General features: G+C 36.3%; 1 protein-coding gene across 4 annotated transcripts in view; it reads left to right on the forward strand.

Annotated features, from left to right (window-relative positions):
• Positions 1–23,144, forward strand: part of NME7 (NME/NM23 family member 7) — a 268,015-nt gene that overhangs the window by 72,891 nt on the left and 171,980 nt on the right. For all 4 annotated transcript variants that reach the window (XM_004269733.4, XM_049715937.1, XM_049715933.1 and 1 more), the window contains one exon: positions 7,526–7,634. In XM_004269733.4, coding sequence (XP_004269781.2) covers positions 7,526–7,634 — 109 coding nt within the window. The remainder of the gene's footprint in view (positions 1–7,525; positions 7,635–23,144) is intronic.

A 23,144-nucleotide genomic window follows, 5' to 3' on the forward strand; every position in this document is an offset into this window, starting at 1 on the left:
TTCTTCTCTGATTGCTGTGGCTAAAACTTCCAAAACTATGTGGAATAATAGTGGTGAGAGTGGGCAACATTGTCTTGTTCCTGATCTTAGTGGAAATGCTTTCAGTTTTTCACAATTGAGAACAATGTTGGCTGTGTGTTTGTTATCTATGGCCTTTATTATGTTGAGGTAGATTCCCTCTATGCCTCCTTTCTGGAGGGCTTTTATCATAAATGGGTGTTGAATTTTGTTGGAAGCTTTATCTGCATCTCTTGAGATGATATTTTTTTTCTCCTTCAATTTGTTTGTATGATTTATCACATCGATTGATTTGCGTATACTGAAGAACCCTTGCATCCTGGGATAAACCCCAGTTGATCATGGTGTATGATCCTTTTAATGTGCTGTTGGATTCTGTTTGCTAGTATTTTGGGGAGGATTTTTGCATCTATGTTCATCAGTGATATTGGCCTGTCGTTTTCTTTGTTTGAGACATTTTGTCTGGTTTTGGTATCAGGGAGATGGTGGCCTCGTAGAATGAGTTTGGGAGTGTTCCTCCCTCTGCTATATTTTGCAAGAGTTTGAGAAGGATAGGTTTTAGTTCTCTAAATGTTTGATAGAATTCGCCTGTGAAGCCATCTGGTCCTGGGCTTTAGTTTGTTGGAAGATTTTTAATCACAGTCTCAATTTCAGTGCTCGTGATTGTTTTGTTTATATTTTCTATTTCTTTCTGGGTCGGTCTCAGAAGGTTGTGCTTTTCTAAGAATTCTATTTCTTCCAGGTTTTCCATTTTATTGGCATAGATTTGCTTGTAGTAATCTCTCATGATCCTTTGTATTTCTGCAGTGTCAGTTGTTACTTCTCCTTTTTCATTTCTAATTCTATTGATTTGTTTCTTCTCCCTTTTTTTCTTGATGAGTCTGGCTAATGGTTTATCAATTTTGTTTATCTTCTCAAAGAACCAGCTTTTAGTTTTATTGATCTTTGCTATTGTTTCCTTCATTTCTTTTTCATTTATTTCTGATGTGACCTTTATGATTTATTTCCTTCTGTTGTCTTCGGGTTATTCTTGTTCTTCTTTCTCTAATTGCTTTAGGTGTAAAGTGAGGTTGTTTATTTGAGATGTTTCTTGTTTCTTGAGGTAGGATTATATTGTTATAAACTTCTGTCTTAGAACTGCTTTTGCTGCATCCCATAGGTTTTGGGTCATTGTGTTTTCATTGTCATTTGTTTCTAGGTTTTGTTTTTTTTTTTTTTTTTTTTGTGGTACACGAGCCTCTCACCTTTGTGGCCTCTCCCGTTGCGGAGCGCAGGCTCAGCAGCCATGGCTCACGGGCCTAGCCACTCTGCGGCATGTGGGATCTTCCCGGACCGGGGCACGAACCCGTGTCCCCTGCGTCGGCAGGTGGACTCTCAACCACTGCACCACCAGGGAAGCCCTCTAGGTATTTTTTGATTTCTTCAGTGATCTCTTGGTTATTAAGTAGTGTGTTGTTTAACTTCCATGTGTTTGTATTTTTTACAGATGTTTTCCTGTAATTGATATCTAGTCTCATAGCATTGTGATCAGAAAAGATACTTGATACAATTTCAATTTTCTTAAATTTACCAAGGCTTGATTTGTGACCCAAGATGTGATCTATCCTGGAGAATGTTCCGTGAGCACTTGAGAAGAAAGTGTATTCTGTTGTTTTTGGATGAAATGTCCTATCAGTATCAATTAAGTCCATCTTGTTTAATGTGTCATTTAATGCTTGTGTTTCCATATTTATTTTCATTTTGGATGATCTGTCCATTGGTGAAAATGGGGTGTTAAAGTCCCCTAGTATGATTGTGTTACTGTCGATTTCCCCTTTTATGGCTGTTAGCATTTGCCTTACGTATTGAGGTGCTCCTATGTTGGGCGCATAAATATTTACAATTGTTATATCTTCTTCTTGGATTGATCCCTTGATCATTATGTAGTTTGCTTCTTTTTCTCTTGTAATAGTCTTAGTCTTCATTTTAAAGTGTATTTTGTCTGATATGAGAATTGCTACTCCAGCTTTCTTTTGATTTCCATTTCCATGGAATATCTTTTTCCATCCCCTCCCTTTCAGTCTGTATGTGTCCCTAGGTCTGAAGTGGGTCTCTTGTAGACAACATATATATGGGTCTTGTTTTTGTACCCATTCAGCCAGTCTTTGTCTTTCGGGAGCATTTAGTCCATTTACATTTAAGGTAGTTATTGATATGTATATTCCTGTTACCATTTTCTTAATTGTTTTGGGTTTGTTATTGTAGGTCTTTTCCTTCTCTTGTGTTTCCTGCCTAGGGAAGTTCCTTTAGCATTTGTTGTAAAGCTGGTTTGTTGGTGCTGAATTCTCTTAGCTTTTGCTTGTCTCTAAAGGTTTTTATTTCGCCGTCAAATCTGGATGAGATCCTTGCTGGGTAGAGCAATCTTGGTTGTAGGTTTTTCCATTTCATCACTTTAAATATGTCCTGCCCCTCCAATCTGGCTTGCAGAGTTTCTGCTGAAAGATCAGCTGTTAACCTTATGGAGATTCCCTTGTATGTTATTTGTTGTTTTTCCCTTGCTGCTGTTAATATTTTTTCTTTGTACTTAATTTTTGATAGTTTGATTAATATGTGTCTTGGCGTGTTTATCCTTGAATTAATCCTGTTGGGACTCTCTGCGCTTCCTGAACTTGATTAACCATTTCCTTTCCCGTATTAGGGAAGTTTTCAACTGTAATCTCTTCAAATATTTTCCCAGTCCCTTTCTTTTTCTCTTCTTCTTCTGGGCCTCCTATAATTCGAGTGTTGGTGCGTTTAATGTTGTCCCAGAGGTCTCTAAGACTGTGCTCAATTCTTTTCATTCTTTTTTCTTTATTCTGCTCTGTGGCAGTTATTTCCCATATTTTATCTTCTAGGTCACTTATCCGTTCCTCTGCCTCAGTTATTCTGCTATTGCTTCCTTCTACAGAATTTTTAATTTCATTTATTGTGTTGTTCATCATTGTTTGTTTGCTCTTTAGTTCTTCTAGGTCCTTGTTAAACGTTTATTGTATTTTCCCCATTCTATTTCCAAGTTTTGGATCATCTTTTTTTATCATTAGTCTGAATTCTTTTTCTGGTAGACTGCCTATTTCCTATTTGTTTGGTCTGCTGGGTTTTTACTTTGCTCCTTCATCTGCTGTGTGTTTCTGTGTCTTCTCATTTTGCTTATCTTACTGTGTTTGGGGGTCTCCTTTTCTCAGGCTGCAGGTTTGTAGTTCTTGTTGTTTTTGGTGTCTTTCCCCATTGGCTAGGGTTAGTTTAGTGGGTTGTGTAGGTTTCCTGGTGGAGGGGACTAGTGCCTGTGTTCCGGTGTATGAGGCTGGATTTTGTCTCTCTAGTAGGCAGGACCACATCCGGTGGTGTGTTTTCGGGTGTTTGTGACCTTATTATGATTTTAGCCAGCCTCTCTGCTAATGGGTTGTGTTCTCTGTTGTGTTCCTGTCTTGCTAGTTGTTTGGCATAGGGTATCCAGCCCTGTAGCTTGCTGGTCGTTGAGTGGTGCTGGGTCTTAGTGTTGAGATGGAGGTCTCTGGGAGAGCTTTTGCCATTTGATATTATGTGGAGCCGGCAGGTCTCTGGTGGATCAATGTCCTGAACTTGGCTTTCCCACCTCAGAGGCACAGGCCTGACACCTGGCTGGAGCATTAAGACCCTGTCAGCCACATGGCTCAGAAGAAAAGGGAGAAAAACAGAAAGAAAGAAAGAAAAATAATAATAAAATAAAAGTTATTAAAATAAGAAATAATTATGAAAAATAAAAATAATTAGTAAGAATTTAAAAAATTAAGTAATTTAAATAGAAAGCAAAAAGGGCTTCCCTGGTGGCGCAGTGGTTGAGAGTCCGTCTGCCGATGCAGGGGACATGGGTTCGTGCCCCGAGCCGGGAAGATCCCACTTGCTGCGGAGCGCCTGGGCCTGTGAACCATGGCTGCTGAGCCTGCGCGTCCGGGGCCTGTGCTCCGCAACGGGAGAGGCCACAGCAGTGAGAGGCCTGCGTACCGCAAAGAAAAAAAAAAGAAAGCAAAAAAAAAAAAAAGAAAGAGCAGAGCACCCAAAGCAAAAAAGAGATCCACCAATGATAACAACCACTAAAAACTATACTAAAAAAAAGGACAGACAGAACCCTAGGACAAATGGTAAATGCAAAACTATACAGACATAATCACACAAAGAAGCATATACATGTACAGTCACAAAAAGAGAAAAAGGAAAAATGTATATATATCTATATATTAAAAAAAAACACAGGAAGAGAGCAACCAAATCAATAAACAAATCTACCAATGGTAATAAACTGTAAATACTAAACTAAGATAAGCAGAAAATCAGAAACAAATTAGATGCAGAAAGCAAACCCCATGTTCCACATGTAGATGTATTTCTAATGTATTTGTGGGTAGGACGGTGATCTCCACGTCTTACTCCTCTGCCATCTTGAAGGTCTCCCCTCTAGCATAGCTTTTTACGTCTGAAAGAAAGGTGATAGAAAAAGTTCAGGACTTCGGAATCAGTATGACCTGGATTTGAATCATCACTTTGCCACTTGCCAACTTGCAAGGGCTTGTTTCTTAATCTTTTGGAGTGTCTGTGTCCATATAAATTCTACATATGTTAAATAAAATGTTTCTGAATTTCAGTCATTCCAAACTATTTATTGAGAAGCTACTGTGAAAAACGCAAAGTCCTGACACATGGAGCTTATAGCTTTTCTGATGGGGGGCATGTCAGATAGTAAATAAATAGACCTATAACTCTGATGTCTATTAGTAATTGCTCTGAAGAAAATACAGCAGGGGAAGGATATAGAAAAAGACCAGGATTGTGTGTGGAGTAGAGGTGTTGAATGTTATTAAATATAGCATATAGAAAGTCCTTATAATATCTGGTTTGAGGAGCGATCAGAAGGAAGTGAGGGAGAAATCCAAGCAAATGTCTAGGGGAAAGAGTGTTCCAGCAAGTAAGGGAACAATACATGCAAAAACTCTGAGGTGAGAGCATATTTGCTATGTTCAAGGAACAGTGAGGAGGTGAGGCCAGTGATGCTGGGGCAGAGATGTGTTTCATGGAAATAGCTGGAGATTAGGTCAGATATAGCCAGGGCCCGGGTCACATAAGGCCTTTTAGGATACCTAGGACTTTGAAATTCATTCTGAATGAGATAGGAGGTCGTGGAGGGTTCTGTGCAGAGGAGTGACATGATCTGTTTTTATTAGTTTCATTCTGACTGCTGTGTTAATAATAGACCAGGCAGGGTAGGGGTACTTGTGGGAAAAGTTGGACTGGGAGATCAGTTAGGAGGTTAGTGCAGGTATTAAAGGGAGAGATGGTGGTGGCATGTCACATGGACCAAGGTGACAGATGTGGAGGTAGGTGGTTGGATTCTGGTTATATTTTAAAGAATTTCCTGATAGATTGGACAGGTAGAGAGGGATCAAGAACCACTGTGTTCTTTGCTTTTGTTTTTTGTTATTTATTTTTGGCTTACGCAGTTGAAGGGTAAGGAAAAGGGTGGGACTGAACAGATTTATGGGAGACAGTGGAAATTCGAAGTCTGTTTTGGATGTTTTAAATATGAAATGTCTGTAAGTGGTAGATATGGATGTGGAATTTAGGGAGGAGGTTGGGCTGGAGGTTAAAATGTAGGAGACATCAGGATACAGGTAGCATTTAAAGCCATGGGACTTGAGGGCCTCAACAAGAGAGTGACAATAGGTAGAATAGTGACAATAGATAGTACTAGACCCCTCTCTAGTACTTAGGGCTCTGCCAAAGGGGAGAAAGTCATCAAAGGAGACTGAAAAGGAGCAGTGGGAAGAAAACCAGGTGATGAAAGCATTCCAGGACGTAGGGATCAATTGTGTCAAATGCTGTTGGGTCAGGTAAGGTGAGGTCTGAGAATTATCCAGGGTACTTGGCAACGTGGAGGTGATTAGGGATTTTCATGAATAGCCTTTGTGGAATGAAAGCCTAATTAGTTGTAAGTTTAAGAGGAAATGGAAGAGAAGAAGTAAAGACAGAATAAAGACATCTCTTTTGAGGAGTTTTGTTGCAAAGGAAGCAGAGAAAGGGGAACTGTAGACGGGACACGCCCTTTCCAGTTTGCAACCCTCTACCCTGCCTTCTTGTCACACCAGGTTTACTTCATTCACTCATTGATTACCTACCAGGACCCTGTAGGTATCTGAGTTTTCACCTGTACCTTACACGTTCTCTGAGAACATGTAATCAAAGCATCTGGTGCAGGACTACAAGCGGTAGTTGCTGTTACTGATCAAGAAGAGTAATAAGCAAAGGCAGCAATACGATAGAAAGATACTTGTCTAAGGAATGGAACATTTTAATTCTAAAGTGTCATTAACCCCAGAATCACTCAAGTATATACGCTACTATTTGAACCTTTCCTCATCTTCCCGAGATCGTTTTTTTTTTTTTTTAATGAACACCAGTGTGGTACACTAAGACATCCTACGATCTTTCAATTTTTAAATTCAGTGAAAAGTGAGTATTTACTTTGAGCTATTTGTTTTAGATGCTAAAGGACCTACACGGCTATGCAAGTTAGTTCTTTTCTTCAAATTTATAATTCATGGGGGGCAATTACCAAAATAACCACAACTTTGGAGGAGTACAGTGTACTGATTGGGGTGCATCAAAAGGGGCTCCTGGGGGAGATAATATTTAAAGTGACCCTTTACACGTTGGTATGGTTCTTTGGAACAGAGGGCTTTGTAGGGAATAGAAATAATACTAGTAAAAGCTTAGAAGCAGGAAAGCATATGTCTAAATAGTTTACTGATTAGTGTGGCCATCTTTGTGGCTAGTTCAAATTGCTGGGTGGTTATTTTAATGAACTATGTGCAAAGCAAATAGCACAGCCTGAATCTGGTTATAAAATAAGGTTCATGTGATTTGACTTTAGCACTATATGTAGTTAATTAGTTTTAACTGTAGCTCTGATTCTTGAATACTAATCTGTTTCTATAAAGATTTCCTAATTTTTAATTGAATTTTACATATTTTAATGAAAAGTTTAAAATTGGACCTGTGTCTCATAAACTGATGCTTTGGGTAAAATAAGAACTTTGTATTGATTACTTCCAATATTCAAAATATGTTAAGACATTCTCAGCTTTAATCCTGAGACAGAATGATACATATTGTCATTGCTTTAATACTTCTTTATATGTTCTTTTAAGACTTAAAACAAGGTTCAGTTAGTCTTTGTAAAAAGCATTTTTAGAAAATTTGAAGAAAAGAATTTACGTTGTGAAACTTTAAAAGTAATTGCATAGTTCTCCTCTCACGTAAATATTCTAGGAGTTTGAGAAGAGATTGTAATGGAGCAGGACCCTCTGGGGCCTTCCTGAGGCAGACACTTCCCCCATATCCTCTGCCTTAGCTCCTCTCTGAAGTACCTGGATAATAGTGTTCTGTGCACATTTCCTGAGTTGTTTTACAGATTTGTAACAAGATTACATGTGCCAAAGTCATTTCTTTCTGTCTTTAGGAAATGGAGTTATTTTTTCCTTCGAGTGGAGTTTGTGGGCCAGCAAACACTGCTAAATTTACCAGCTGTACTACTTGTTGCATTGTTAAGCCCCATGCCATCAGCGAAGGTAAGTGCTGTGTTGAATACAATATAGCCAATACATTTTGCTAATAGGAGCTTATTTTGTTAATGTTTGTTTTTTCTTGATATATTTTATATATAGAAATTAAAGTATAATTTTAATATTTTCATTCATTTTTTTTGAAGGCACATGAATAAAGGTGACATAATATGAGGGCAAAATCTATCTGAATCTGTATCTTTCTGTTTGTATCTGAGCATTTCTAAAAGGTGTTCCTTGGATTGCTGATTATGGTCATGCTTACTGGTCTTGTTACTGGTCTTGATTCCTTGACTTACTCTGCCTCCTCTCCTCCCAACCACATGACTGTGATTCACTTAATTCACTTAAACAGCACTCCTAATCTAGAACAATATCTACCATATCTGCAGTATGCCCTTTCTGAGAAAGCTATAGAAACTTCTTTTGGTTCTCTGTATCTGAAACAAAGTTCTTTGACTGATGTGTGTGTGTGTGTGTGTGTGTGTGTGTGTGTGTGTGTGTGAGAGAGAGAGAGAGAGAGAGAGAGTTTGTACATTTTTTCTTCATTTTCCTTCATCTGTTTGTTTTAGTCTGCTCAATGTATTTTTGTCAGCCATCCCAAATCCTTTTGGAAATGGGATGGGGTATAATTTAAAAGATCATCCTTAAAAAACTAGAATATACTAAATAATAGATGAATGAATGGATTTTTAAAAATTTCATTTTCTAAATATTATATGGGTTTAAATAATTTTTAGTCTTTAAAGATTAAAACTATATTTCATATACCCATATTTGATATGTAACAGTAGAGGCATATGAGTTAAAGTATAAGAAATTTTTGTTAAATCTAATCAGATGGCAGAATACTTTAATTAAACTTTGACATTTCAGGGCATTTTTTCCTTGTTTCTTTTTAAACCTCAATTTTAGGGATGCTTTAAAACCATTCTGAAATGTGTAGTTAACCCAATTCAGCTTAAACTGTGGTTACAATTAAATATAGTTTGAAGTTTCATGTTGAATTTATTATTAGCTTTACTTGGCCCCCTTTCAATTGCTGGTTTATGTTTCTTTTTCTATAATGATCTGATTTCCTGGTATATTTAATTTCACCTGTGGTCTAGAAGAAGAGATTTTTTAAAAAGGAGTTATGAAGAGAGCAGCTGAAATGGAACAGGGAGTGTTACCTTCTGTTGATTGTCCACTCCCCCAAAGAAGACCTGAATGGCTTGTTGATTAAGCAAGACTGAGTTTACTGCCTACTACAGTAAGGAGATCACACCTGGATGGAGTCTTAGTGGACTTCACAATGGAGAGGTCACGGGCAGATATTGTAGAATTTCAGGTGTGACCTTGAGATATGTAAGGTGGGTCTGTCAATGCGGTGATATGATTGAAATGGGGCAACATTTATGATATAATAGTTTAGAATTAGTAGAAACAGTGAGGCAAGGATTTTAACCAAGTCTTAAAAGTATTTTGTTTGATGAGTGAGTTATTTGCCCAGTTGAGGGAATATTGTGAACTGTTTGAATAGACTATTGTTGAGATAAATGAACTTTTGGGAGGTTCCTGAAGTGAACAATGAAGTTATTTAATGATTTACAGCTTTATCTTTGTGGGTAATAATTTCTTGGCACAAATGATAATGTCATGTGGATGTAGGCGGCCTTAATTCTTAGTCCTTTAGTTAATTTACATGGATGCGGTGATTCACTTCTGACTTCTAAGAGAGCTAGAAAAAAAGAGCTTAGTTTGTGGAATAGATGGTGGAAGAAAATAACAGGATATCCTAGGATATTTGCAGTCTTTTTACATATGTAGATTGAAATATATTTTGTCTTTTGGGGACTCAGGTTTTAAAAGGGAAGAAAAACAAGGTGAATTTTTCTGTTTTTTTTCGAACTTAAAAATTATGCAATGTGTTTGTTTTTGATGTCCTTAGTATTATTTATATGTAGTTAGTTTAATTCCATTGATGAAATGAATTATTTTTCCTCTGAAATCAGGCTGTATAGGTTTGTATTCTGGCTCCGCTACTTACTAGCCATGAGGATATTGGATAAATTACTTAACCTCTTTGTACCATGTTTCCTCATCTATAAGATGAGAATGATAGTATACCTTCTTCACAAGGTAATCGTAAGGTTTAAATGCACTTTATGTAATGGTTAGATAACTAAATGATTAAATGTAGAGATTAATGTCCTAAGCAGTGCCCAGCACTTACTGAAGTGCTACATAAGTGTTAGACATTATTACTATTATGATTACTGCTCTATTACTACTACCACTACTACTACCAATATCATCATCTTTTAATTTTTAAGTAAAGGTGAATGACTCCTTAGAAACAAAGCAATAGTTTAAAATGCTAACAAAATCCATCATCCACAGAGAGAAGGAAAATCCCTATTAGTGTGTAAGGAACAAAATATTTTATTTTTCTTAAAGTCTGGGTCTAACTTAAGCCCATGAAGTGGGATCATTGCTTCCATCTAGTCGATTCAGCAGCGATCAGCAATTACATATTCTGATCATCCATTACGGTTGGCACTGGGCAGGAGGTGGTAGCCAAATCTGGGAGAGCTGCTTTTGCACTTGTAATGGCCAAAAAAATTAGCCTTTTGAAGTATTAGAACCCTGAAGTTTTGTTGGAAATTTTCCTTTCTTATAACAGATTTCTGCATTAAACGATTTTACTGCATTGTATGATTTTAGTTTCCTCCTCAGTACAATGAGTCACGATGGTTTAAAAAGTTTCCTCTCAGCCTTTAAACCCAGATATTCTATTATTCTGTGGAACTGTACTGAAAATTCTTATAAAAGAAAGTTATATTCTGTATCTCAATGTTGTGTTTTGGCTGTAACATTTCTATTTTCATGGAAGCTATTTCAAAGCAATTTTAGATGTTTAAAAGATATATAGAGACAGTTTGGAGGTTGTCTGTTTACATTTAACTAAATAGGAAGCAAATTACTTATTAGAATGTTAGCCAGTTTATAAATTTAATGCCAGAATGGTCTCTGATACACTAACTGAAACAGGACTAGATCTTCAGCAAGATCATATTTATCAAGTTCCTCACTTTTAAAAATTGAGCTATTCTTACTCAGAACCTCTTTGAGAGTGTTAATTTCCACCCTGAATGGTAGTTTTGATGCTAGGTAGGCCAAGAGCCCTAGAAGAGACAGTCCACCCTGTGGAACCCCCCTGAATTTGGGCGGATTGAATTGGTTAAGTTCCCAGCTTTTTTGTATTGGATTTCCTTCAAGTAATTCAGCTTCTGGGATACTATGGAAGAGCCGTGACATTTTTTGGTGTAGAGAGATTGGATTTACATATGATTTGACTTACATGTAGAATCTAAAAAACAAATAAACAAAAGAGAAACAGACTCATAGATTCAGAGAACAAACTGGTGGTTGCCAGAAGGGAGGGGCATAGGGGTATGGGCAAAATAGGTGAAGGGGATTAAAAGGTACAAATTTATAGCTATAAAATAAATAAGTCAGGAGGTTGTAATGTACATGTAGGGAATATAGTCAGTAATACTGTAACAGCTTTGTATGGTGTCAGATGATAACTGGTTTTATTGTGATTATTTCATAAAGTCGAATTGCTGTACACCTGAAACTAATATAGATTGTATGTTAATTATAAATAAAGAGATTGGATTTAACATTGTAAATCTAACTCAATTTCAGTAAAAATTCTTGGAGTGGCCCAGTTTTGCTTAGAATGTCACAGTTTTGGAGTTTTGTGATTGTTTTATTCTATCTGAAGGAGTTGAAGCTAATTTATGACAGATGCACCAAATACATTGAACTACATATAAGACCCTGATTTTTTATGGAACTTAGCATGCATTTTGAAATGCAAAATTATAGGCAGTAAAAATATCTAATGAATTTGCAAGTTGTGGGAACTTTAAATGAAATCACTAATTTATTGACTTAAAAGGAATCTCAAGAGTTCTGTTAGTTCTACAAAAGAATCCCAATCTTCAGGAAGGATTATATTTAATGGTCCTAACGAAGTAGTTGCGCATTACGCTACTGAAAAAATTTTTTAGAAATAATGAAAGTTTACCTGTTAATATTTTCCAACGTCCAATAACCCTTAGAGGAAAATGAGAGTCCCTAGGATTGTCAGTTTTAATGACTTGACTGAGGGCAGAGTGGAAGAAGGTCTCAAATCTTGTTAATGAGACTGTTAGAAAGTACTTTTCTTAAGTATAGAACAACAATAAAAAATTTTATTACTAATTGCAGTTCTTATTTATGGAGTGATAAGTACTTTACATGAATTATTTAATTCTTAAAACTGTAAAGGTAGGTACTGTTTGAAACATATGCCACAGAGGAGGAAACCTAGGCAGTGAGATGTTAAGTAACTTGCTCAAAGTCACACAGCTCTTAAGTGGTGCAGTTGAGATTTGCACCAAGTTTGTCTTCGTTTATACCATTCTTCATTCATACATTATCACTTAGACCCTATAAATCCCCATCATCAAATTTGATTATTAACCCCATTTTACAGATGTGGAATCTAAGAATTAGAAGGGATAGGTAACATCTTGAAATCCAGGGCTATTTGATTCTACAGCTGGAATTATTTGTGCCATTCCATGAATATTGAGGTCAATTGATTGTGGAAAGATGTTCTTGATAGGTATGAAGGGTGATTTTAATACCTTAAAAAATCTTAACATACTTATGGTTTAAGATGGGACCTGGAGAAATGACTGCTGTTCTGGACAAGGTAATGGCAGTTAAGAGATGAATAACAAATTATTGAGAATTGTAAATTTAGAATACTTCCTTAGAACTTTTCCAGTTAAATGGGAATAATGCTTTTTATATTTCTAAGGATGTTTAATTTGACTAAAACAGTTCTTGTTTCTTTTATCCTATTTTTATATTTCAAGAATCTCCTTTTCCTAGGTGTAATTTATTTCCATTTGTATCAGGTTACTCTGTCCCTTGCTCCTGCACTCCAGCACCGCTGCCTGCCTTTCAGTTCTCTAATACCCCTTGTTCCTTCTCTCCTGAGGGCCTTTTTACATGCTCTTCCCTTTGCCTGGGATGTGCATCCCCTCCTCCTTCCCCCAGCCCCCAAAATATAATTTTTCTCAGAGAAACCCCAAGTGACATGTTCTCTTGGCATGCTGTGCTTTTCTTTTATAGCCCTTAGTACGCTTTGCTATTATATATTGTATAATTAGTATGTATGTGTGTATATATATATGTACATATATATTTATAGCTACAATGCATAATATATATTAATTTTTGAGTGATCATTGTCTTTTTCCTCTACTAGATTACAAACTGATTACAGGAACAGTATTTGTTTCATTGTCATACTTTAAAAAATATTTTGTACTCCTCATAATTTTTCTTTTAGCCCATGTGTTATTTAGGAGTCTTTAGTATCTGAACATTGTCAGAGAATATGGTCTCTATGATGGATATTTCTTTGAAATTTGTTGATGTCCTTTGTGACTTAACTCATGGCTCATTAAAAAAAAATTCCAGTGTGTGTTTGAAAGGAAGGATATTGTTGCATCGTTCTCCCTTTACATGTAAATAGCTATTGATTCAAACCTGTTGTCCAAACTGAATTTTTTTTTTTTTGTCTGTTTGGATAATCAGCTTCTGAAAAAAACTTTGTTAAATTCTTCCACATTAAAATTATCTATTATTATGAATTTGTCATTTCTCCCTTTAATTTGGACTGCTTTTGCTTTGTATGTCCTGAGGCTTTGTTGTGTGTGATTATCTTTTTGCTCCTTACATTAGTCTTACTTTAGTCCCAGTAATTGTTTTTTGTTGTTTACCTTAAAGGGAGGCATGTCTTTTCCCAATTTTTTTAAGCCTTTTGCTTATAATATATATCTTATAATCACTATGACTGAATTTTGTTTCATTCCTATTTAAGGAATTTTTGCTTTTTCAATCCAATCTAGTAGTCTTAGAATAGTTGAATTTAACCCATTGCCATTTATTGTGATAACTGATTTGGATTTCTTGATCTTTCTTAAAGGTTTTTTTTCATTATTTTCCCCTGCTCTTAAACCCCCACCCCTTTCCACCTTCTGTTGGATGGACAAATTTTTCTTTATTGCCCTCTTTCTCTTTTGTTTATCTGCTAGTTTGAAAGTCCTAGATCAGGGGATCAGCAGACTATAGCCATTGGGCTAAGTCGGGTCATCTGCCTGGTTTCATAAATAAAGTTTTACTGGAACACAGCCATACTCATTTATGTATTATCTATGGCTGCTTTTATTGCTACAGTAGTAGGGTTGAGTAGTTGTGACAGATACAGTAAAACTTCAAAAGAGTAAAACCTAAAGTCTGACCCTTTACAGAAAAAGTTTCCTGACCTGTTATAGAGTGTATATTTTTAAATTAGTTCTGCCTAAATTTTAGCATATATACTTAACTCTAAATTTTATTAATAAAATTTAAACTTGTTCACTCTGTCCAAATTTTTCCAAAGGCAAAGACTTTAGAATGCTTTAAGCTGCCACTGAAATCTTCTTTTCCCATCTTCCAAGTTATTGGTATGAGAATGTCCTTCTTTTTTAACTTTAAATAACTTTATTGATGTATAATTTACGTAACATAAAATGCACACATTCTAATTGTACATTTCTAGCACTGTAATACAGTGTCTAAAACTCTTAGAGTTAAGAAGTCCTCTTAATGGATAAAGTTGGTCCTGGTTGATGTCTCCTTGCAGACATTTAGAGGATGAGTAGTTTTGATTGTTTGAATGTTACTATGTGAAAGCAGGAGGATTGAATAGATTTATTCCAGGCTTAATTGTGTGCCTTTATGATTATAGTTTTTTTTTTTTTTTTTAATCAATGAGAAATCACTGTGTCTTTTATTGTTGGAAGACAGGGCTTGCTCTTCACACCTGACTGGAATAAAGAAACATCTGTTGCTAGGCAGCCAAAGCACTAGCACCTAGCAACTGTGATGTGTGCATCAGGAATCGTAGGCTCTCTTCAGAGCCTAGTGAAGTGTAGTACAAGCAAAAGATCTATCTATACTCAAATGTCTGAATTAGAAGAAACAAGGATATAGATAAAAGAATGGCAGAGAGTTCAGTGAAAATCCTACAGTACCTGGCAAGGATGATCATAGGATATAATGTTTGGAATGACTGTTATAATTCTATGGCTTGACACTAATTATGTGGCCTTGAAGACATTTCTTGACCTCCTAAAGCTTCATTTTTTTGATCTGCAAAATGGAGGTGACAGAACCTACGTCATAAATAAGTTAATACATGTGATGCACTTGGAATAATTTGCATAGTAAGTATACAATAAAGTGTTAGCTATTAACAGTAGCAGTTTTAGAGATTATATCACATGACACATTTTTTAAAAACCTGAAGTAGTTGTGTTTTAGTTATCTATTGCTTTATAACAGCCATCACCAAACTTAGTTCCTTAAAAATGGTTTCTCACAATTCTGTGTATTACCTGGGCTCAGTTGGGAATTCTCCTGTGGTATATACCTGGGGTCACTTGGGTGGCTTCATTCAGTTGGGAGCTGTGCTGGAACTGAAATGTACAAGATAGTTTCTCATCCTTCAGAGACTTTTTCCACATGGCATCTCACCATTCAGTAGTCTATCCTAAGCTTCTTTATGGCATGGTTGCTGGCTTCCAAAAGGAGCATTCCAAGACAATCTTCATTGTGCAAGTGCTAATCAAGCCTCTCCTTGCATCATGCCTTAATGTCCCAATGGCTAAGTCTAGTCCTGTGGCCAAATCATTATGAGAGGAATTACACAAAGGCATGAATACCAGGGATCATGATTCACTGGGGACCGCCAATGTAGCAGTTTCCCTCAAGTGGTATAAAGCATCCTAAGACCTTAACATGGTAGGAATGTGGTACTCGAACCCAAATCAGTGCTGGTGTGTAATTGTATGCTAGACAGTGCTTCTCAAACTTTAGTGTGCACCAGAACCACTTGGGGGACTTTTAAAATGCATATGTGTGGGCCCTAACTTCAGAACTTAGTTTAGTAAGTCTGGACTAGAGCCCAGAAATAAGCATTTAAATAGTCTCCCCAGGTTGTCCTGATGAACACCTAATGTCCAGTTTGAGAACCATTTATTAGAAATTTTGCGGACAGGGAACACCCTGCATTTCCTCTGGTGATCTGCATTTATCAGAGGCTGGCCTTAGGAAATTTTATACCAAGTGGAAGATTCCTAGCTTGTTCTCTGTGGCAGGTTAATAGCAACCATGGGGAAGGTTAAGGAAGAGTCACCTTTTGGTTTTCAATTATTCGTATGACTCTACAGGGGTAGTTCCCTGTGCTAGATTTCAGGTTGGTGAGAATTTCTTGGAGTGATGGAAGATTTGGGTATCCAGGGCACTCTGCTTTACCAAAGTAGCATCTCAAATACTTGTTTATTTCTATTTAGCAGTTGTTTAACAAAAATAACAGAAGAGTTTATCTGTGGCTAGGCAGTCCTTAGATTGACATTTCTCTCTAGTGAGATTAGAATGAAACCCATTTTCATTGAAAGAGCGCTAGAAGAAGTGTAACATTAAGGAAGGTGACTTCTAAGATCTCTCAGAAGTCTTAGTGTAGTTGTAAACTTTAGGACTATAAATGCAACAAACTTAATAAATATCATTTACAAAATTAATTTAAACTTCTTTTATAGTTATTCCATTTTTTGTATTTTGAATCATAAAGTTTATGTTTTGCTAAGTATTTTAAAAAGAAATTTATATAATTAACTTTCAAATCATATTTTATTATACATTTGGAGCATTTATACTTCTAAGTTACTGCACTAAGACTTGTGGGACATCCTGTATGTATATTACTTGAGGGATGATGTTTATTGGCAGGAGGATTATTTTATTTGAAAATAAGTTGGAAACTTCATTTTCCCATTCCTTTTTTCCAACTTTTTTGTATATTAGGATTCAGGAGTCACCTTTCAGGGAATGATGTTATTGAAGCAACTTGACACATTTGCCTTTGAGATATTGATCTGTTGACCTGTTAGATTCTAGATATGCACAGAGTCTTTGGGGAGGAACAGGATCAATTCAAGGTTAAATGCAGAACTTGGATGACAAAATACCACTCCCCTTGCTTATTTTTCACATATATGACTGTTAGAGGGCCATGTCATTGTAGATGTCATAACTAATGCTGAGCATAGCTAGAAATGGTCTAGACTTGAGGAAAACCTGTCTCAAAGAGTTTGCAAAGACAGTGTGTTCCCATTCTTCTGCCTTGGAGGAATCTCTGGTACTGGTTTATGTATCTCCTCCTAACTCCTCCTCTGCAAAAATGCCCATGTAATTGCACAGTGACAGAAGGAAGACAGGACTTGCTTCCACTAGGCTGTGGTTCTGCTCTTCCAGCTGATTCCTTCCTCCAGCCCAGGAGCTGGACCCATCTCTGTGGAGCTGGGGTCCAGGGATTCAGGCCACATCGTGTTACTTCATCAGGAAATATTTTAAAAATGAAAAGCCACATGATCTCGTGTGGTAAGACTTTGAAAGATGATTCATGTTACATGACGGATTATAAATGCTGAAATTCTGACAATATGATTACAGTTGATTCTTATGAGGAAGAAAAAAGGCACATATCTAATGAAAAGATGGTACCTTACAAAGGTGGAAAGCTTGGGTTTGCAAATGACATGTTAAAAGACGGGAGCAGTAGATACTTATGAAAAAATGCTGAAGGCACATGATCGCTGTAATTACTTTTTGAGTTGTTTAATAAGTGGTACCCTGCTTTTCTACATATTCGCACATCTTTCCTACTCTAGAAAGTCTGTGGTTCAAAGGTCTTGCTTGTTTTGGTGGTTAGTTCATTTGTAACCTATTACCACCTTACATCGACTATACCTCTGTACGGTGGCTTGTGTGTGCCAAGTGGGAAGTTATTTCTCCACAGCCATTTTCATGGTGGTCATCATGGAATAGCTTAGTTATCAAAGGACTGGTTTGCAATGTCTCTTCAGGATAATCTTAAGGATGTTTTTTCATTATTGAAGTATAGTTGACTTACAGTGTTGTGTTAGTTTCTGGTGTACAGCAAAGTGGTTCAGTTTTATATATACATATATATATAAAATAAAGGATTTTAGTTTAAACAGACTGGAGAGAGCTCAGATGTGCTTGAAGTGTATCTTGAGATTTTTGGTATTGATTTATGCCCAGATTCTCTACTCTTTATTTTTATTCTTTAGAGTATCCTGGATTTGAGGGCAGGCAAACTTTAAGCCAAATCTTACTTACGCATTAGGCTGAGTCAGAGGATGAAATTTCCAGGGGCTTCCCTGGTGGCACGGTGGTTGAGAGTCCGCCTGCCGATGCGGGGGACACGGGTTCGTGCCCCGGTCTGGGAAGATCCCGCATGCTGCAGAGTGGCTGGGCCCATGAGCCATGGCCACTGGGCCTGCGCGTTTGGAGCCTGTGCTCCACAACGGGAGAGGCCACAACAGTGAGAGGCCTGCATACAGCAAAAAAAAAAAAAAAAAAAAAAAAAGAAGATGAAATCTCCAGTATGAGTTTTATGGTGTTTGGCTTTGTATGATGATAGTTTTCATTTAACCTGACTGCTATTAGTTAATGTGATTCAAAACACATGCCTTAAATTCTTAACAACTATAGCGTGAGGATAAATTGGGTAATATATATAAAACCAATCTGAGATCTTTAGGAAAAGTCATCACTCTAAGATCTTACATTGATACGTAATTAAAGTTGAATGTTTTCTTTAGGAACTGTGTTCTTTAGGCATTGAAAATACCAGAATGCTCCTTTTAAGGAATAGACATCAAAGAGATACAGAGGTGGGTCATGCTGAGTTTTAGCCGGGAATTTGTCTTAGTAACGTTTATTGGAATTTCTCTTGTATTAACAGAAGTAATATGCATTACATAAAATATAGGAATACAGAAAAATGTTTGTTTTAAAAATCACTTCTACCATTCAGAGATTCTGTTTACAATGTGGCATGTTCTTCCTTCTCTGTCAAACAGCTGAACACAACAATATGGATGAATTTCACAATCTTGAAGTTGAACAAAATAAGACATAGAAAGTTAGAAGCCATATAATGCTATTCATAAGTTTAAATATAGGCAAAAGTCAACTGTGTTTTTCAAGAATGAATATGTAGGTAGTAAAGAAAAAAGAAATACATGGAAAAGGTTATTCCAAAGTCAGGTAGTCTCTGAGAGGAGAGAGGGTGATGATTGGAGAGGCACACCCAGAGGGCTTCTAGGGTCCTGGCAATGTTCTGATTTTTTTTTTTTTTTGACCTGAGTGGAGGTTACCATATATGTTCACTTTAATATTATAAAACTGAGCATATCTGTTATATATTTTGCCATAAAACATATACATTTTATATTTTACAGTAAATATTTAGAAATTGGGCAAGGCATAGAATAGATGGTATAGTATGTTCTTATTTCCTTAAAAACAAAAAGGCCATATCCATATATTTGTACATATGTTGAATATTTCTAGAAGAATATATAAGAAATTACTGACAGTGATTTCCCCTAAGAAGAAAGACTGAGATTCTGGGATGGGAGGGAGATTTACTTTCACCATATACCCTTTTACTTCCATTTTGCATGTTTTCCAATGAGGAATGCTCTTAAAAATTATGTGAGAGAGGGTAGGGGAAATTAAGACCAAAAAGTCAAAACTTGAGAATTTAATACCTTAATGACTTCCTTTTTAAGATGATGCAGGTTTGGAGTAGAAGGATTAAGGAAGAATTGGACTGAAAATTAAAATCATAAGCTTTTCAGATAACATTCCCCTTGTTCATGGCCAGGAGAATGGTTATTGTGATATTCTCTTGTCCTCAGAGATCTTGCTCCCAGTCATGGTTCTCGGACTTTAGTGAGCATCCATATCACTGGATCTGGATTGTTAAAATACACATTCCTGGGCTATACCTTCAGAGTGTCTGACTTGGTACGTCTGCATTTCTAATAAGTTCCCAGGTCAGGACAATGCTGCTTATGCAGGGATCACATTTTGAGAACCACTAGATGGCAAAGCTGCCCCCTACATAAGGACATGCTGGAAAATAGAACAAAAATGGAGGCCCATACCCAGTGCATACAGTATGTGCTTCCAGCAGACGAGGAGTAAGAGTTATATAAAATTTGTGGCCCATGTTGTGGCATTACGTCTGTTTTTAAGCCTGTGAGTGACAATGTAGGTCTTGCCAGCTGAGGAAATCAGAGCCATTTAAAATCAACGGAAGAAACCATGTTCTTGTAGTAAGATGTCTAAATTTGTGATCTCCTTAACTGTGACTTTGGATAACCGGAATAAAGAAAGTAAATGTTCATAATTTTGAAAATTGTGCAAAAGACAAGCTTTGAGAATCTTTTTCTTTATATGTCTTTAAAAAAAAGATACAAAACAACAGAACTAATTTTAAGAAAGGGAAAAGATTTGCTTTGTTTTGTTCATGTTAGAGTTTGTGGATCCATGGTTTTGATTTACTTTTTCAGTCTTTTTCACTGTGCTTTCCTGTAAAACTAACAGATTTCCATTGATGAGTTATAACATGTATAGCACTTGTATAATTCATGAAAATCTCCTGCAAACATGAAGTCAACTTCCAGTGGGACTTGTGCTTACTCCACCCTCCAGAAGAGGGGCTGGCCTATTTTAAAATTAGGAAGGATCTCCCCCTACCTAGAAGTTGGCAGTATCCTGTGCTGTAAAAACGTAACATTGCTTTGTGATTGTGTGATTAACTTGTTTTCCGTGGTAACCTGGCATTAACTTTGGGCTTCTGATGACCTATTTGCCTAATACTAAATTTTCACTTTCTCCCTTGTCATCCTGGTACCCTATTATGTTTTTCCTGGACTGTGCTTGTTTTAAAATTGTGCTCTTATTTCAGCCATGCTAGCTGTTCTTGGCTTCCTTTGCTATGCTGAGCCCATCCTTGTCTTCCCAGTAAGGAGGGGTTATTGATGGCCTTTTCCTGGAGATTTTAGATCCTGTGGGTCTTCTCTGTTGCTCCTGCATTGGTGTGGAGCCTGCCTTTACTATTTTCTACTCACTTAATTACGTTATGATGAATTTTAATATACCAAGTTACCATATTGTGGGTACATCTGTAAAGCTATATTGGTTACTCTTTTTATTGCTTTGTAAGGAATTACAGATTGTGGTTGTTAGGACATTGGTAAGGAAAATGTGCATTTTAGATCTGGGTGTGTGGTGCAAGTGCAGAATCAGAAATGCTATTAGATGAATTAGGTCTATATTTTATAAGCCTACTTGCTACTGGAATAAATTATGATCAGCTAATGAATTAATTTGAGATCCTTTAAGACTTAAGTGCCTTACTAGCTCTCAGTTTAACAATTCTGCTGAATCCAAACTCTCATCTGCAATTGATTTAATGTGATTCTACAATATTTTTGCTTACTAGCCAGCAAAAAATCGTAACAGACATTTGAAGCCAAACTGATCTGTGGGTTTATCTTTTCATCGGATTAAAAATTACTGGAAGATTGTCAGTGAAGTGGTATTGCCTAGTAACATATTCCTGTCTAGGAAACAGAAAGCTTTTCCACCTGGCTTTTATGCCTAAATTGATTTGTTATGCATGTTTGCTAGGATTAGTACTAAATTCCTTCTGTTGAATTCAGTAATGCTTGTGATTTCTTTTGTATTTTGGCATTGAAAATTAAACTCTTAAACTCTTATAATCTCTAGCTTTAACTTGGCTTTACACTAATTACATTTTAATGACACACCAGCCCTATTTTTTAGTTAAAATGTCTTTTATTTCATTAGATTTAAATTTTAAAAGAAATCAGATTTCTCCAATTTGATTTAAATTGGTTATTAATATTAAACACAACATCTGTTTATGTATAGTTCATGCATTCTTGGCTGTATCAAGATTAAAACTTTTCTTTCACAGATCCTACCGAAGTAAAATGCAAGATTTCTTTTTGACACTTCTTAATCCGCCATTTTTATATCTCACCCACCCCTATTTAGTATCAGTATTGTGGAGCGTATCATCCAGGTTGTGATGAGTTGTCTTGTACAACAGACTGGCTGCTTTTTCTTTTTTAATTGGAGTACAGTTGATTTACAATGTTGTGTTAGTTTCAGGTGTACAGCAAAGTGAATCAGCCATACATATACATATATCCACTTTCTTCTAGACTCCATTCCCATATAGGTCACTACAGAGAGCCAAATAAAGTTCCCTGTGTTATACAGTAGGTTCTCATTAGTTATCTTTTATATATAGTGGTGTGTATATGTCAATCCCAGTCTCCCAATTTATGTCTCCCCTCTTTCCCCCTTGATAACCATTAGTTTGTTTTCTACATCTGTGACTCAATTTCTGTTTTGTACATAAGTTCATTTGTACCATTTTTTAAGATTCCACATATAAGTGATATCATATGATATTTGTCTTTCTCTGACTTCTCTGACAATCTCTAGGTCCATCCATGTTGCTGCAAATGGCATTATTTTATTATATATGTACCACATCTTCTTTATCCATTCCTCTGTTGATGGACATAGTCCATGTCTTGGCTATTGTAAAGAGTGCTGCAATGAACATTGGGGTGCGTGTATCTTTTTGAATTATGGTTTTCTCCAGTTATATGCCCAGGAGTGGGATTGCTGGATCATATGGTAGCTCTATTTTTAGTTTTTTAAGGAACCTCCATACTGTTCTCCATAGTGGCTGTACCAATTTACATTCCCATCAATATCACCTCTCACCAGTCAGAACGCCATCATCAAAAAATCTACAAACATTAAATGCTGGAGAGGGTGTGGAGAAAAGGGAACACTCCTACACTGGCTGCTTCTTTAATGTTGAGTTTTGTAAGTTGTTTTGCTCGCCAAAATGTCCTTTTCATGGGCACTCATTTCTTTGAATAAGGTCTTGTTTTTGGATGTTTATACCTTATTATTGCAAGGAGTAAGTTTAACATTCATAGTAAAGGTGTTTTTCAGGCTTTTCCACAGTATAAGGGTGGGTTCATTGGCTGCAAGGTTGCTTTCAAGTGTACAGTTTACTGTAGAGTATAGATATTATAATATCAAGGGAAGATATCACAACTCCAGGAAAGACCGTAACATCAGAATAAGTTATTTCTACAGAAAATATTTTTTGGTGGCAAAATTGAAACTACTAGATTATTAAACGTGAAAACCAATTTTGTCATAATTTTGAAGAATATTGTCCATTTACCTTGTTAACAACTTAACTTTGCTCTTAACTATTTTCTCTCTATAAAACAGTTTTCTAGAACTACAAACAAATAGTAAAATGATCAATTGTTTCCTGTCTTTTTTCCTTCAAATTTGTTAAGCTTCAAAATGGTAAGAAGGAAGGAAACCTTAAATTGAAAAATCAGTAAGTTGGGTAATGATCTTCTGAACAATCCAAAATTTACTAGGTAAAAATTCTATATTCTTCTGTTACTGGTTTTACAT

This window comes from Orcinus orca, chromosome 1, assembly GCF_937001465.1.
Source record: "Orcinus orca chromosome 1, mOrcOrc1.1, whole genome shotgun sequence".
NCBI classification, from domain to species: Eukaryota; Metazoa; Chordata; class Mammalia; order Artiodactyla; family Delphinidae; genus Orcinus; species Orcinus orca.